The sequence below is a fragment of the Myxocyprinus asiaticus genome, chromosome 41 (assembly GCF_019703515.2).
Source record: "Myxocyprinus asiaticus isolate MX2 ecotype Aquarium Trade chromosome 41, UBuf_Myxa_2, whole genome shotgun sequence".
Classification (NCBI taxonomy): domain Eukaryota; kingdom Metazoa; phylum Chordata; class Actinopteri; order Cypriniformes; family Catostomidae; genus Myxocyprinus; species Myxocyprinus asiaticus.
Genome location: NC_059384.1, coordinates 1,658,488 through 1,675,000, shown reverse-complemented (window position 1 = coordinate 1,675,000; position 16,513 = coordinate 1,658,488). Strand labels below are relative to the sequence as shown.

General features: G+C 34.8%; 1 protein-coding gene across 1 annotated transcript in view; it reads left to right on the top strand.

The window, feature by feature from the left end:
• Window positions 1-16,513, top strand: part of LOC127431936 (sodium channel protein type 4 subunit alpha-like) — a 218,370-nt gene that overhangs the window by 62,513 nt on the left and 139,344 nt on the right. Inside the window, exons 6-8 of the mRNA XM_051682599.1 lie at window positions 8,031-8,122; window positions 12,129-12,377; window positions 15,297-15,360. Of these exons, the coding sequence (XP_051538559.1) occupies window positions 8,031-8,122; window positions 12,129-12,377; window positions 15,297-15,360 (405 nt within the window). The remainder of the gene's footprint in view (window positions 1-8,030; window positions 8,123-12,128; window positions 12,378-15,296; window positions 15,361-16,513) is intronic.

Below are 16,513 nucleotides of genomic sequence, written 5' to 3'. Positions count from 1 at the left end.
CAAATGTGACTCATCCAATCAGTTTTGAAATTTAGAGCCAGAACAATGTTTGCACAGATTTTTTTCTGAATAATCAAGAAAAAAGAGAATATTATCAAATGAGATGAACTACCTTTATTTAATTCACTGGATTATCTAAATATAGGTAATTGAAATATATATATATATTATATTTTTTTTTTTTTTTTTTCTGTCAATTTCCAGCAGAAATATATTGCAATATATACAGTTACCTTAATATTTTTTTATTTTATTATTTTATCCCCTTTTCTCCCAATGTGGAATGCCCAATTCCCACTACTTAGTAGGTCCTCGTGGTGGCACGGTTACTCACCTCAATCTGGAGTTGCCTCCGCTTCTGAGACCGTCAAGCCATGCATCTTATCACGTGACTCGTTGTGCATGACACCGTGGAGACTCACAGCATGTGGAGGCTCATGCTACTCTCCGCGATCCACGCACAACTTACCACACGCCCCATTGAGAGCGAGAACCACTAATCACAACCACGAGGAGGTTACCCCATGTGACTCTACCCTCCCTAGCAACCGGGCCAATTTGGTTGCTTAGGAGACCTGGCTGGAGTCACTTAGCATGCCCTGGATTCGAACTCGCGACTCCAGGGGTGGTAGTCAGCGTCAACACTCGCTGAGATACCCAGGCCCCCACAGTTACCTTGATCTAAAATTTTGGTCATACCGTTCACCCCTTATCACAGCTAATGTCTAGACCACAGACCTATAAAGATAATGAAACAATAAACCAGATGCAGTTATCTTCAATAGACTGCAATAATCTTATCTCATTTGTTTAACATGGAAATTATAGAATTTATATATACAGTGTATATGTCCATATATGTGATTAGTTGGTATTAGAGGTTGCGTGTTGGGGACTGTAACCACTTACCCTGTCCTTGACCCTTATCCCAAAGAGGTGAGCTGATGTGGACGTTTGCCATAAAGTCACAGCATTATATGAGTGTATATAAATGTATCATTACAAGTGCACTGTTGATATCCAATTATATCATTTACACCTCAGTTGTGGGATTGTTTACTTTTATTTTTCATTTCTGGGGAATAAAACTTTTAAGAATGTGTTTTCATGTGTAGACAGAAATCTAATCTCTGTTCAAAATGAGTCATAAAGATACAATGCCAAAATGTAAAGAAAATCAACATGTTTATCTACTCTTTTAAAGGGGCCATATCATACATTTTTTTATCTTTTTATTTTTCCCTGAGGTCCAGGGTTGCACCAAAGACCCTGTGATCCTTAGAATTAAATAGCTAGTTTTCCTTACTGTGCCTTTAACACCTTTATATTATTCACTAATCACAGGCAATCCAGTTAAACAAAGTGCTTATCTGTGCTATCTTGTGCTGTGAATATTTAAATTAAATCATCGTTATCTTTTCAGCACAAACACACCTCCGTTATATGTAAATTACGCTTATTATAGATTGTACATTAAACAATTATGGTAAATTGCGCTGTGCTAATTGTATTCAACACAATTTGTTTTTAATGCCAGCACAGGATTTGCATAATTTCTTTAGTAAATTAAAGGGGTCATGAAATGCTCTTTTCTAATAGTTTTTTTAATAGTTTTTTTTTATTTTATTTATTTATTTATTGGATTTTTCTCCCCAATATGGAATGCCCAATTCCCAATGTGCTCTAAGTCCTCATGGTGGTGTAGTGACTCACCTCAATCCGGGTGGTGGAGGATGAATCTCAGTTGCCTCCATGTCTGAGACCGTCAATCCACGCATCTTATCACGTGGCTTGTTGAGCACGTCACCGTGGAGATATAGCGCACCCACGCACAACTCACCACGCGCCCCACCGAGAGCGAGAACCACATTATAGTGACCACGAGGAGGTTACCCCATGTGACTCTACCCTCCCTAGCAACCGGGCCAATTTGGTTGCTTAGGAGACCTGGCTAGAGTCGCCCTGGATTCAAACTCGCGACTCAGGGGTGGTAGTCAGCGTCAAAACTCGCTGAGCTACCCAGGCCCCCTTTTTTATAGTTTTATTACCTTCCCTGAGGTCCATTGATAATGTTAGTAACGTTTAGTTTTTTTTTGCATTAAAAGTCATAATTTATTAATATATGATAATTTTCCACCTTGTCTCTTGCCCTCTGTCTGAAACGCTCGGTTTTGGCATAAGTGCCTCCTTAAAACTTCAAAATAAACGGCCACTGTTGTGATTGGCTAACATCGTGCAGCCCCTCAAATTCATCCATATCTGAAACTCAATTGAAAGAGAATGAACAAGCTCCACAGCATTATAAAACTAAATTTCAGTGGTTACACATAACACACATCCAACACATTGCATCTGAATATATTAAACTGTTCATCTCAAGCACAACCGTTAACACTCACACCCTACGTGAGAGTTGCGTCGCCTCAAAACCAATAGAACCCATTATAATCAATAATGATGTCTACCGTCGGGGGCCTGGGTAGCTCAGTGGTAAAATATGCTGGCTACCACCCCTGGAGTTCGCCTGCTCGCTAGTTTGAATCCCAGGGCATGCTGAGTGACTCCAGCCAGGTCTCCTAAGCAACCAAATTGGCCCGGTTGCTAGGGAGGGTAGAGTCACATGGGGTAACATCCTCGTGGTCGCTATAATGTGGTTCGTTCTCGGGGGGGCGCATGGTGAGTTGAGCATGGATGCCGCAGTCGGTGGCGTGAAGCCTCCACACGTGCTATGTCTCCGTGGCAACGTGCTCAACAAGCCACGTGATAAGATGCACGGGTCAACTGTCTCAGACGTGGAGGCAACTGGGATTCATCCTCCACCACCCGGACTGAGGCAAATCACTACGTGACCACAATGACTTAAAAGCACATTGGGAATTGGGCATTCCAAATTGGGAGAAAAAGGGGAAAAATCCCCCAAAAATATAAAAACATCAATACAAAAATAATGCTGTCTACCATGGATGTGTACAGTGCAGTAAACATCCATTTTGTGCTGCACGCGCTGGCGCTACTACTGTCAACAACACCAATAAACGGTTTAGAAAGTTTGTATCGACGGGCCCGGTGTAGACAGCCTCAAGTCATTGCGTCCCGTCAACGGACGCGTCAACGACGCGCCTGGTTTTAACAGGATGTCAGCACCATAAACTATCAAACAGTCATGACATTTTAAATTAGACATATTCATAAATTGAACTGTTTACTTACATTTTTAATTGGGTCTAAGTGTTTTTAACTGCCCCATCCTTCAATAACAGTTCCTTTGGAAAGCTTGAATCATATTATGACTGTTCACAAGCAATCCACATTGATATGAGCCGAAAAAACATGCAATCCATGCTGAAATACGCTGAAGACACATCCACATCCAGTTTAAAGTAGCATCCTGCACTGAAATGCACATCGCCGGAAACGCATCTAAACGGTCAAAGATGTCCATCCAGCGCATGTTTACATACACCAACAATTAAAAATAGCACAGATGGGCAAAATAACACGTCCATGATGCTCAAAGCGTCAAGAGGTACAGCAGCTAAATGACAGAAAATGGCATCTCCTCTTCAGAATTGTAACTTGACACCACGTCTTTTAAAAGCGGCCCGAGATATGTATCAAGCGGTCAAAGACGTCTGTCTGTGCATGTTTAAATACAAAAATAATTTAAAATAGTCCAGATGGGTCCCCTTAGGTGTTAGGAATAATTTGGCCACAGTAGGCCTTATTTGTCCTTCGCTCTCAGTTTACGAACTGAAGCACCAGTGGGCGGGGCCACGGGTGCGATGATGTAAAGTAGGCGTTAATGTTTTTAACTGTAGAGGCGGTCATGAATTAATGTACCCCAAATGACGTAGGGTAGTCGCGGAAGTAGAGAACGAGGCGTTTTTGCAACTTGGTTTCAATAAATGCTTTTGATTACATTTTGAGTTCTGAAATTTACAGTATGTTTTTTTTTATAGTAGAAAGACCTCTTATATATCAAATTATCAAGGAAAATTTGATTCCTTATGACATGACCCCTTTAAACAACACAAACAGTGTGTGCAAATAAACTACACTGAGTAGGTGCAATTAATTCTTAGTGAATTCCCCCGAGCATGTTCTCCCAACTCTTTTATTTCAATATATATATATATTTTTATGATATGACCCTTTCACTGCTTTCATATCCAAGAACTTCATTTTTGCCAATTTTATATTTTGCTCATGACTATATTCGATTGATTCTCACGAAACCCGTCAAGAAAATTTCTGGTTATATTTTACTTCAAAATGTAAAGAAACAAAGAAATTATGCTTTGCATATAGAATATAATGCATATTTTTAGGGCTATTGAGTTATTTACGTTGTGACATTATTTTCATGACAGTTATGCACATTTCACCCCCCCCAATTCTCAATACCACAACGTGAAAAAAATGATATATTATTTAAATTGTAAAATGTTATACATCGTTGTTGTACTCCCTTGGTACTGCCTTTCATTTTTGCTGAATTTGATAATAAAAAATAATAATAATTGTACAACACCATCACGGTAATGAGAATCATCACTGGAAACAATGGGAATAGTCAAAGTAAAACGTTTTGACTCTTTACTGTAATGAAAATTGGGTGGAATAATGTGCGTAAGTGTCCTGAAAATAGTCACGATGCAAAAAAATAAAAATAAAAAAATAAAATAAAATTTTACAAATATTGTACTCAATGTATACTTAATTTTCTTTATGCAAAATATAATTTCATATTTTCTTTGTATGAATTTGGGATTAAATATGATCAGGACATTTTCTTGACAGGTTTCTTGAGAATCAGCCATTTCCTGTACATTGCAATCGTTCTCCTAGTTCGATCTAATTGTTCTGGTGAGTCACTGTCATCTCGAAAACACAATATTGAGCATCAAATTTGAATTTAAATTCTATTATTGTAGCATTACATCAGCATCGTATGGCAACATCCCTGTATGACTGAATGTACAATGAATTTATCGATAAATCACATGATTTCCAGAGCGTGCAGATGTTACGATGTGACCCCTTACCGGAGCTGTGCGGTGATGAAGTGCTTATTTCTTGTTGGCCTTTATGGCTTTATTTCCCAAGCTTTAACATGGCAGCCGTCCTTGAAACGTATGTCTCAACAGCATCAGGTGGACCATTGCGCTCCACCACAGCCAATAACTCACGGGGGTATGGGGATGTTGACAGGGACGTGAGCCGCCTCTCCTGACTTCATTAAACCGAGACTGATGACTGCGAAACGGATAGAGGTGCTGATAATTCATGAACGCTTACCTACGAATAACAGGTTCCTATTTAAACAGAATAGCCGCCCTCACATGGTCAACCCCTATTCGGCTGAGGCCACGTCCACACTAGTACACTAGTTTAAAAATGCATTAGTTTTAAAAATGCCTCTCAACCACACTAGCATGCTCTCATCATGCAATGTAATTCAATCAGGTTAGAAAGGGTGAAATTCAATGAGACATAATCAGACAAATGACTTTATCTCTTAAAATCAAAGCTACTGCCTTCATCTACGCCAGCTTAAAGCGAGGGTTCACACTAAAATGAAAATACTGTCATCATGTACTCACTTTAATTTCACACTAAACTCGTATGACTGTCTTTTTTCTGTGGAACACAAAAGGAGAATCTTACAGTATGTGTAATGTTTATGCTGCTCTTTTCCGTACAACAAAATAAATGTCAAGCTCCAAAAATGACAATAAAGCTGCATAAAATTATCATATAAGTAGTTCATTTGACTCACACAGTGTAATCTGATTACAAAGTAATTACTATTTTGCCAAAAAGTAGTGAAATGCATTACATTTTATATAATTGTAACCAGATTACAGTTACCGACTTTCAATTAAGGTAATTACTTTTAAGTACATTACTTGGGTGACACATATTTCTAAAATAAGATTCTTTATATATAATACATTTTATTAATTTATTAATGTTACTTATGTTCATATGTACATCTGTTTTTGTTTCTATGGCACCTGAAGTATGACAATGGACGAGGCAGAAATAAAGAAATTATTTTAAATCTCGTTGAGGAGAAAGAGAGTATCTTTTCTGTGTTTTAGAATAGTAACCTTAAACTCTATGGGGGCGCAATGTCAAGAAAAAACGTTACGCTTAAAACGTTAAAGTCTCTGTATACATACTGTAAGTCAGGCATATGTGGTATCATTTGAAAGCGTAGAATCTGAACTTTTCAGAGACAACCATCACTTATGCATGTATGTCACTTAAAATAACAAAATAAGGCCTCAAAACATTCGCGTTGAAAATTAGCGCCCCCTAGAGGTAATGGGGTAGAAATATTTATATGAAAATAAAAGTCCTTGGCATAGCACCTAAATGGACAAGTCATATATCAAATGAAAGCTCTCATGCTCGGGAATGTGACTGTGAAGTTAATTCTGTTGCCCTAATACCACAGTTAAAATTTTTTTCAAAAGAATCACAAAGTGAAATATGATTTCTGTAAGTCATCAAATACAAACATCTCATTTATGCTCCAATAACTGCTGCTGTAAGCCCCAAATAGCTAAAAACTTTATATCTGCTTTTACCTTAGGAAGTTCTCTAAAGATGAGCCATTGATTACTTGTCTGTAAGCTTGCTTGGCTGAATAATCCACTGTTATATATTAGATGTCCAGAACAAAATATGCCATACAGATAGAAAGGCATGCAAAAAAAATCATCGGAAAAATATGTTTTCTGATAAATGTTATATATCATCACAAAGGGGACGATCTCAGATTTCTAATGACACCTAGATTGAGCTTGTAGTCCACTCAGAGGCCGAGATATTCAATGAAATAATGAGGATGGTGCTTGAACTGAAGATTAGACTGAATGTCTATGGACGAGCACATCAGTGAGGTAGAGTGAACAGAACCAGAATTACATGTTTACAAAGTTAGGACAACAACAAAAAAAGTTTTTTTTTTTTTCAAATAAGATTGTTTATCATAAGATTATGTATAAACACATATAATATTATTTATGAATAATTGGAGTCCTTTTTATTTTATTTCAGAGGTTCTCTGAAAAATGAGACCAATGTTTTGCAATTAGTCCACAGTATGTGTGAATGGTGAGCTTTTAAATTTGAGTGTGAAACATTCGCCGCCCAAAAATGCACAAGAGTTTAAGGGGTTAAAAGTAAAGTAGTAAAGTCGTTACTTTTTCTCTGAAGTAATCGTAAAGAAATTTGATTACAGTTTTATATAAGTAATCAGTCATTTGTAATGGATTACTTTTTTGACTAATTTGTACACTATGTTCTGATGCCATACGTTAGCTTTGTGTAAGGAATAGACTTAAAGATTTTAATTTTTTATAAAAAATTAATATGACTTAAATTTGATTCTATGGCTTCAGAAAACTTGGAATATAAGCGCAAATGTCATACGAATTACTTTTATGGTGCTTTTCTTTAAATTTTTTTGGAGCTTGGCAGCATGAAATTTCTGCCAAACATTTGTGTTTCACGGAAGAAAGAAAGTCATATGGGCTTGCAATACATAATTATTTATTGGTGAACTAGTCATTTAAGAGTGCAAAAAGTCAAACGAGCTTGTTTATTTTCAGCCTGATCATTCTCTTCCTTTCTTTGTCTTTCAATTGTTTGTCCTTTTTTCCATATAATTGTAATTTGATTCTGCAGGTTTCTAACTGAATTTATAAAAGTAGGCAATCTGCAAGCGCTTCGAACGTTCAGGGTCCTGCGTGCTTTGAAAACTATTTCCGTAATTCCAGGTAAGCGGTTCCTAAACCTGTGCCACAGGAGACAGCTCACAGTGTTGCTCTATGTCCAGTCCAGTAGCACAAAAAACCCCGGAGACAAACTGCATCCGGTTTCTCCCACATTGTGTTCTCCGACCATCTCTTTCCCAACACACGAAACAACCCAATGCCCTGCTTCATTCTCCACTGTGCTGTTTGCCTGTTGTTGGTGCTGTTTGTCATTGTCTGTGCTCCAATTCTGGCTCATTGCAGATATGTTACTGAGTTTGTGGACCTGGGCAATGTCTCAGCGTTACGGACATTCAGGGTTCTACGAGCACTGAAAACTATATCAGTCATCCCAGGTGAGAGGCCTGCAGTGCTAATGGATGACCAAAACACCTACTGGACATTTCTGTCACTTCCAAATCACTCTTGGAAACATGGAAATGTGGAATGTAGGAAATGAGACTTTTGAGCTGGGTAACAAGCTAATTGGGTGAATCTCATGTCCAGAAAACATGTACATTTCACCCAAAATCAAAAGAAATATAGTTTGCATGAAGAAAATAGTGCTTATTATTTTTTATAATTGTGCAATTATTTTTATGCCAATTAAGCAAATTTATCCCACAATGAGAGCAATGTCCAAACTTTTAATTTGGATTTTTTTTTGTAATTTCTAGAATGCTCAATTGTGATGCTGCATAGATTTGTATTATTTCAATAGAGCAATTGTTTACATTTACTTTACATTAATTCATGTAGCAAATGCTTTTATCCAAACACAAACTACTCATTCGAGGGAGACAGTAACATGAGTTAGTGTGATAAAAATTTCTATAATTGCTCAGAAAAGTACAAACAAAAATACTGCATTACAGTAGTGAGATCTATTTATTATTATTATTATTATTATTATTTCATATTTTTATGATTTATTTATATATTATGCATTATTGTAATACAAAGTTGTGGAAGAAATGTGCTTAATTGTCATGGACATGTAACAATAACGCAAAAAGATCTTAACAATTATAAAAATAGGCTTATTTTTCTTTTTGCGCAATGTACTGTAAAGTCATATTTCTTTCTTTTGATTTTGGAATGAAGTTTTTTTACCCGAACACGTTTTTGACAGGTTTCAGGAGATTCACGAAAATATGCAAACATTATGTTTACAATAATGTTTTAGAATACTTTATTATATACAATAATTGCAGAACCTGCCTTAGAGAAACAACAATTAATAATCCCTGTTGAAAAACAACATAAACCAGCCTGGAGTATTTTGCTGGTCTAAGCTGGTTTAAGCTAGTTTAGCTTGTCTCCCAGCCTGATTATCTGACAAGTGACCAAAACCCCTGTAAAACCATTCAAACCAGACTAGCCTGACCAGTGAAAACAAGCTTGTTGGCCAGGTAAGATCAGTAAACCACCTTAGGCTGGTTAAAACCATTTTATTCAACAGTTCTGAACAGTATTCATAGCAGAGGTCCAAATACAGCCACCCTTCCTCCTGAGTATCATTACAGCTGTTAACATCAGGACCTGTTGTATAGTAGGTCAATCACAAACAAGACGGCTCAAGTTACTGTTACCTGTCAGCTCGGGCTTCAGTTAACTCACTCAAAGTCTCATTGAACCGTACTAGAACAGGCATGGGTAGCTGTAGCGGTACATGACTTTGCATGTTAAGCCAATAAGCATGAACAACAGAAGCTTCTTATGGAATGAGAAATACACCCGAAATACACAATACACACACAACACATATACAGTATATATTGGGGGGCCAGACAGGAAATAATAAAATAATTTCTGAATATATAGCCATAAATCCAGATATTTATTTGTAATTTAGAATATCCAGTTATAAATCTGAATATATTGTTTTATACAGTATAGTTGTAAATATGAATATATAGTTTCAAATCAGAATATATAATTGTAAATCAGAATATACAGTTATAAATATAATATATAGTGAGAAATCTGAATATATATAATTGTAAATCGGAATATATAGTTTTAAATCTAAACATACAGTTATAAATCAGTAAGTATAGTCAGAAATCAGAATATATAATTGTAAATCTGAATGTATAATTTTATATAGTTGTAAATCTGAATATATAGTTATAAATCAGAATATCCAGCTATAAATCTGAATATATAATTGTAAATCTAAATATATAGTTTTATATAGCTGTAAATCTGAATATATATAATTGTAAATTAGAATATACAGTTATAAATCTGTATATATATAATTGTAAATCTAAATATATAGTTTTATATAGCTGTAAATCAGAATATATAATTGTAAATCAGAATATCCAGTTATAAATCTGAATATATAATTGTAAATCTGAATATATAGTTTTATATAGCTGTAAATCTGAATATATAGTTATAAATCAGAATATCCAGTTGTAAATCTGAATATATAATTGTAAATCTGTATATATATATATATAGTTTTATATAGTTGTAAATCTGAATATATAGTTTTATATAGTTGTAAATCTGAATATATAGTTATAAATCAGAATATCCAGCTATAAATCTGAATATATAATTGTAAATCTAAATATATAGTTTTATATAGCTGTAAATCTGAATATATAATTTTATATAGTTGTAAATCTGAGTATATAATTGTAAATCTGAATATATAGTTTTATATAGCTGTAAATCTGAATATATAGTTATAAATCAGAATATCCAGTTGTAAATCTGAATATATAATTGTAAATCTGTATATATATATATATAGTTTTATATAGTTGTAAATCTGAATATATAGTTTTATATAGTTGTAAATCTGAATATATAGTTATAAATCAGAATATCCAGCTATAAATCTGAATATATAATTGTAAATCTGAATATATAGTTATAAATCAGAATATCCAGTTGTAAATCTGAATATATAATTGTAAATCTGAATATATAGTTTTATATAGCTGTAAATCTGAATATATAGTTATAAATCTGAATATCCAGTTGTAAATCTGAATATATAATTGTAAATCTGAATATATAGTTTTATATAGCTGTAAATCTGAATATATAGTTATAAATCAGAATATCCAGTTGTAAATCTGAGTATATAATTGTAAATCTGAATATATAGTTTTATATAGCTATAAATCTGAATATATAATTGTAAATCTGAATATATAGTTATAAATCAGAATATCCAGTTGTAAATCTGAATATATAATTGTAAATCTGAATATATAGTTTTATATAGCTGTAAATCTGAATATATAGTTATAAATCAGAATATCCAGTTGTAAATCTGAATATATAATTGTAAATCTGAATATATAGTTTTATATAGCTGTAAATCTGAATATATAGTTATAAATCAGAATATCCAGTTGTAAATCTGAATATATAATTGTAAATCTGAATATATAGTTTTATATAGCTGTAAATCTGAATATATAGTTATAAATCAGAATATCCAGCTATAAATCTGAATATATAATTGTAAATCTGAATATATAGTTATAAATCAGAATATCCAGTTGTAAATCTGAATATATAATTGTAAATCTGAATATATAGTTTTATATAGCTGTAAATCTGAATATATAGTTATAAATCAGAATATCCAGTTGTAAATCTGAATATATAATTGTAAATCTGTATATATATATATATATAGTTTTATATAGTTGTAAATCTGAATATATAGTTTTATATAGTTGTAAATCTGAATATATAGTTTTATATAGTTGTAAATCTGAATATATTTTTATATAGTTATAAATCAGAATATATAATTGTAAATCCACAATATTTTGTTTATATATAGAATATATATATAGATATAAATCCTTAATATACAAAAAAACAGTACTTACTGAATGTGTATATAATGTATTTCTTTCACTATTCTTTCACTATACTGTACATAACGGTGCACAATAAGCTGGCCATATTGTGTCTAATATACTGTATCAGTTACTAGAAGTATTTACTTCTTGTTTATAAAACTGAATAAAAACATAATCAAACATTTCACAAGAAACCTCGGGCACTTTCCATTAAAGATTCTGTTGTAATCTGTCACATTTTGTGTGCTTACTGCACTCACAAATGTTTGCAAAGACAGACGTAGATGTTGTGTGCTGTGTTTGGATGTTTGTTTAATTGTTGCGTAATGTCATATGTATGATGTCACTATAAAATTTGTAATTGATCGATAGTAATAACTGCCTAAAAACTGCAGTACATATTTACTCATTAGAGTAAAAGTGTAAAAATGAGCAGATAATTATTATTAAAACTGTTTGAAAATCACTATTAGAATCTTCTGCTTGTACCGTTTGTGATACCAGTGTGTTTGTCGCTCAGGCCTGAAGACCATCGTTGGCGCTCTGATTCAGTCAGTGAAGAAGCTCGCAGACGTCATGATCCTCACGGTCTTCTGTCTCAGTGTGTTCGCTCTCATCGGCCTGCAGCTCTTCATGGGAAACCTGAGGCAAAAATGTGTCCGCAGCACCGCACACTGTCTCAACACAACGCTACCTTCATACAACAACAGCACTTTCTTCTGCAATAACAGAACCTGGTCCTCACTGGAGGAATTCATGACCAATGAAGGTCAGTGAAGCTAAACTACAGTCATGAAGAGTTCTGACATGGCCAGGGTTTACTGTGGTCTTCTTCGGGTAGAAAATCTTGTAGCACAAATGGTGCCGGATGAATTGCTCACTATGAGCAATAGTAAACACCACTAATTAACAACTTTATTTTTAACTGTTTCACAATTTGTCACCTTCATTATATGAACTTCCATGTCATGTAGAGTGCTCCCAAATCTTTAAATCCCCCTGTAAATCCCTGGATGGCCGAGCAACTGTTTGAACTCTCCAGACCATAAAAAGTGGCGCATGATGATCAGGAATGCATTGTAAAGACCTGTTGTCATGTTTTAGTGAAGCAACCCTTACATAAAAGTACTTTGAAGGTGCGTTGGCATCAGATGGTAATACCACAGTACTTTAATGTGTACCAGACAGTATAGGCTATAGAGTGTCTATATACACATACTATATATAGTACTTTATATTAAATGATTTTCAGTATATTTTATTTTCAGTATATATATTTATATATATTATACTGTATATATATTAGGGGTGTGCAGCCAAGCCATTATCTGTATCTGTAGCAATGGCAAAATTATCTGTATGTGTATTCGGATACAACCGGATGTGGGCGTGGCTTAAAACTGAAGTACAAAACTAAATGTAAAGCCAGTTTTAAATTGTAGTTTAAAACTCCATTTATACTGTAGTTGCCCTGTATAAATCATAGTATTATTTATTATTTTTATAATAATAATAAAGTAATAATTAATAATAATAATTAATAATAATGAATATTATTATTAATTATTATTATTATATTAAGGCTAATTATATAATTTTTTTTTTTTCTCCCCAATTTGGAATGCCCAATGCCAAATGCGCTCTAAGTCCTCGTGGTGGCGTAGTAACTCGCCTCAATCCAGGTGGCGGAGGACGAATCCCAGTTGCCTCCGCGTCTGAGTCCGTCAATCCGTGCATCTTATCACGTGACTTGTTGAGCGCGTTACCGCGGAGATGTAGCATGTGTGGAGGCTTCACGCTATTCTCCGCGGCATCCACGCACAACTTACCATGCGCCCCACCGAGAGCGAGAACCACATTATAGTGACCACGAGGAGGTTACCCCATGTGACTCTACCCTCCCTAGCAACCGGGCCAATTTGGTTGCTTAGGAGACCTGGCTGGAGTCACTCAGCACAACCTGGTTCGAACTCACGACTCCAGGTGTGGTAGTCAGCATCAATACACGCTGAGCTACCCAGACCCCCAATTATATAATTTATTTATATTAATTTTTGTTTTTTCCTTGATACAAATCTCGTGAAGCCCTGTCATCTTATTCTACCTAAGCTAACCCTATATATATATATATATATATATATATATATACATGCAGTGCTATTTATATTTACACACACACACATAACAATCAAAAAATATTTTTGCCTATTTTTAAGATTTATAATCCATCAAATTGAATTGGGTAATTTTTAACAAAATTTTATTAATGAAACGTTAAATATTTTGTTTTATAATAATAATAATAATAATAATAATAATAATAATAATAATAATTATTATTATTATTATTTTGTTAAAGATAACTCAGTTCATTTTGATGGAAGTTTATTATGAAATGTAAATGTGTAAGTCTTAAAAAAAATTATAATATATATATACTGTACATACATTTATTATATATACACATACTTTACATACATATTGTAAATACTATACAATATTCATATATGCATGTCATTTTTCTTTCCTATGGTTAGTAATGGAATTTGCTTTCATTGTACTAATAATTCAGACATTTTTACACTTAACAAACAATTAATACATTATGGCTACTTGTAGACTGATCACATTATGATGTCTTTGGTTTTTAAATGTCAGACTTTATGTAATATGAAGCATGTTGATCGTAATTTCGCATTTGAATGCTGTCAGATGCACCGACATCTAAGATTTAGTCTTATTTTTGGTTGGTCTCATTTTATTAGAATAGCAATTAGGACAGTGCTGGCACTCAATAAGTTGACCTGCAGTATACAGATGTAGGACACAGACTGAAATAGACAGGCGCGTTCTTTTGATATGCTTTGTCATGGTACGCTATTCATTAAAATGTCCAAAACAGCAGCAGTTTCAAATGTTTCCAATGCAATATCCTTTTCTATATTTCAACTATTGTACTACCTTGATAACTGCTGTTACAGTAAATGAGGTCAAGAACTTGAACTTGTGCTTATATGTAACTTATTAGAGTTTATAATCAATAGCACCTAAAGCACTCTGTTCCAAAACCTGCTTTGCTGTCTACGTAGGCAGCTGTCTTCTAAGCATGCTCAGATCTAGAATGGGTACTACATAGGCAGCTCACTTGGATGTGGCGAATACGTTTACTGCACATTTCTGAGCGTTCTGGACCACACAGGAGAAATGTTTATGGTTAAACTGAAACACGTAATGCCGACAGCTGGATAGTAGTGGATAGACCAGCGTGCTCGGCCAAACATGACGGGTGGCATTTTCCCCTGTGCCCTCTCTGGTGCCCAGTGCCACTCGAGCCTGGAGAGCTGGAACAGAGTGAACGAGCGACAGTGTTAAAATGAGACGAGATAACATGTAGGGTGCTCTGTCAGCCTTAGATCTCTGAGAACAAACAGGTTCACTCAATAGTGCACATACAGTATCCTGATGGTGTTATATCATATTACTGAGAAAGAATGACATGTTTGAGTGACATTGCAACAGTTTTCAGGTTTCTGAACATTCAAAATGTTTTAATTCATTCAACACATGAAAACGATGTAAAGAAAACCGGTGTTGCACAGCTTGTTTTGAGAGATGTTTAACACATCAAAGCTCATGAGGATTTGCTTGATTCTTGAATCTAATTTTCCATTTCCCTTCATATTTCCAGACAATTATTTCAAAATAGAAGGAGCCAAGGACGCCTTAATATGTGGCAATGCAAGTGACGCTGGGTGAGTAAACATCAGAGTTGCTACGATCATGAAAACCATGGAAATATCAGGGAATTTTAAAAATGTGATTTCCAGGCCTGGAAAAGTCATGAAACTTTAAACTTTAGATTGTTTTTTTTTGGGGGGGGGGGGATTTTTCCCCTTTTTCTCCCAATTTGGAATGCCCAATTCCCAATGCACTCTAAGTCCTCGTGGTCACATAGTGATTCGCCTCAGTCTGGGTGGCGGAGGATGAATCCCAGTTGCCTCCGCGTCTGAGACAGTCAACCCGTGCATCTTATCATGTGGCTTGTTGAGCGCGTTGCCACGGAGACATAGCGCGTGTGGAGGCTTCACGCCATCCACCGCGGCAACCATGCTCAATTCACCATGCGCCCCACCGAGAACAAACCACATTATAGCGACCACGAGGAGGTTACCCCATGTGACTCTACCCTCCCTAGCAACCGGGCCAATTTGGTTGCTTAGGAGACCTGGCTGGAGTCACTCAGCACGCCCTGGGATTTGAACTAGCGAACTAGTGAACTCCAGGGGTGGTAGCCAGCATATTTTACCACTGAGCTACCCAGGCCCCCTACTTTAGATTGCTTTAGTCTTCTCAGTTCTTATCTATTTAATCGGCTGCTTCGTGAGTGCTTTATTGGAGACTTTAAATAAGTGTAATAATTTATATGTTTTAACCCTCCTGTTGCATTCAGAATCTGCAAACACCTTTTGCATTCACGGGTCAATTTTGACCCGGTGGATTTCAAGCTTATGAATCTTTCATAACCCAATAGTTTTCATCTAAAACTATATTGTAAATCATTAATAGGATTTTAACTGTTCAGACGTGTAAAAAGATTGATATTTTTGGCATGTTAACTGACAAATATAAAAGTTATTAATTAATATGCAATTTTGTTTAGAAATTATAAAATGTAGAAATTCTTTGACATTTCAAAATATACATGAATTATAGTAAAACCAGTGAGATACATGTGAAGACATCTTTTTTTATCAACATTTCTGTAAAATGTTATCTAAATATAACATAATATACAATTTATATGAACATCTAAAGTGAGAATTACAGGTAATTTGAATGGATTTCCTATTACTCATAACTGCTCGATACAACTTGAAGGTCAAAAGTTCTGAAAGTAACGTATTC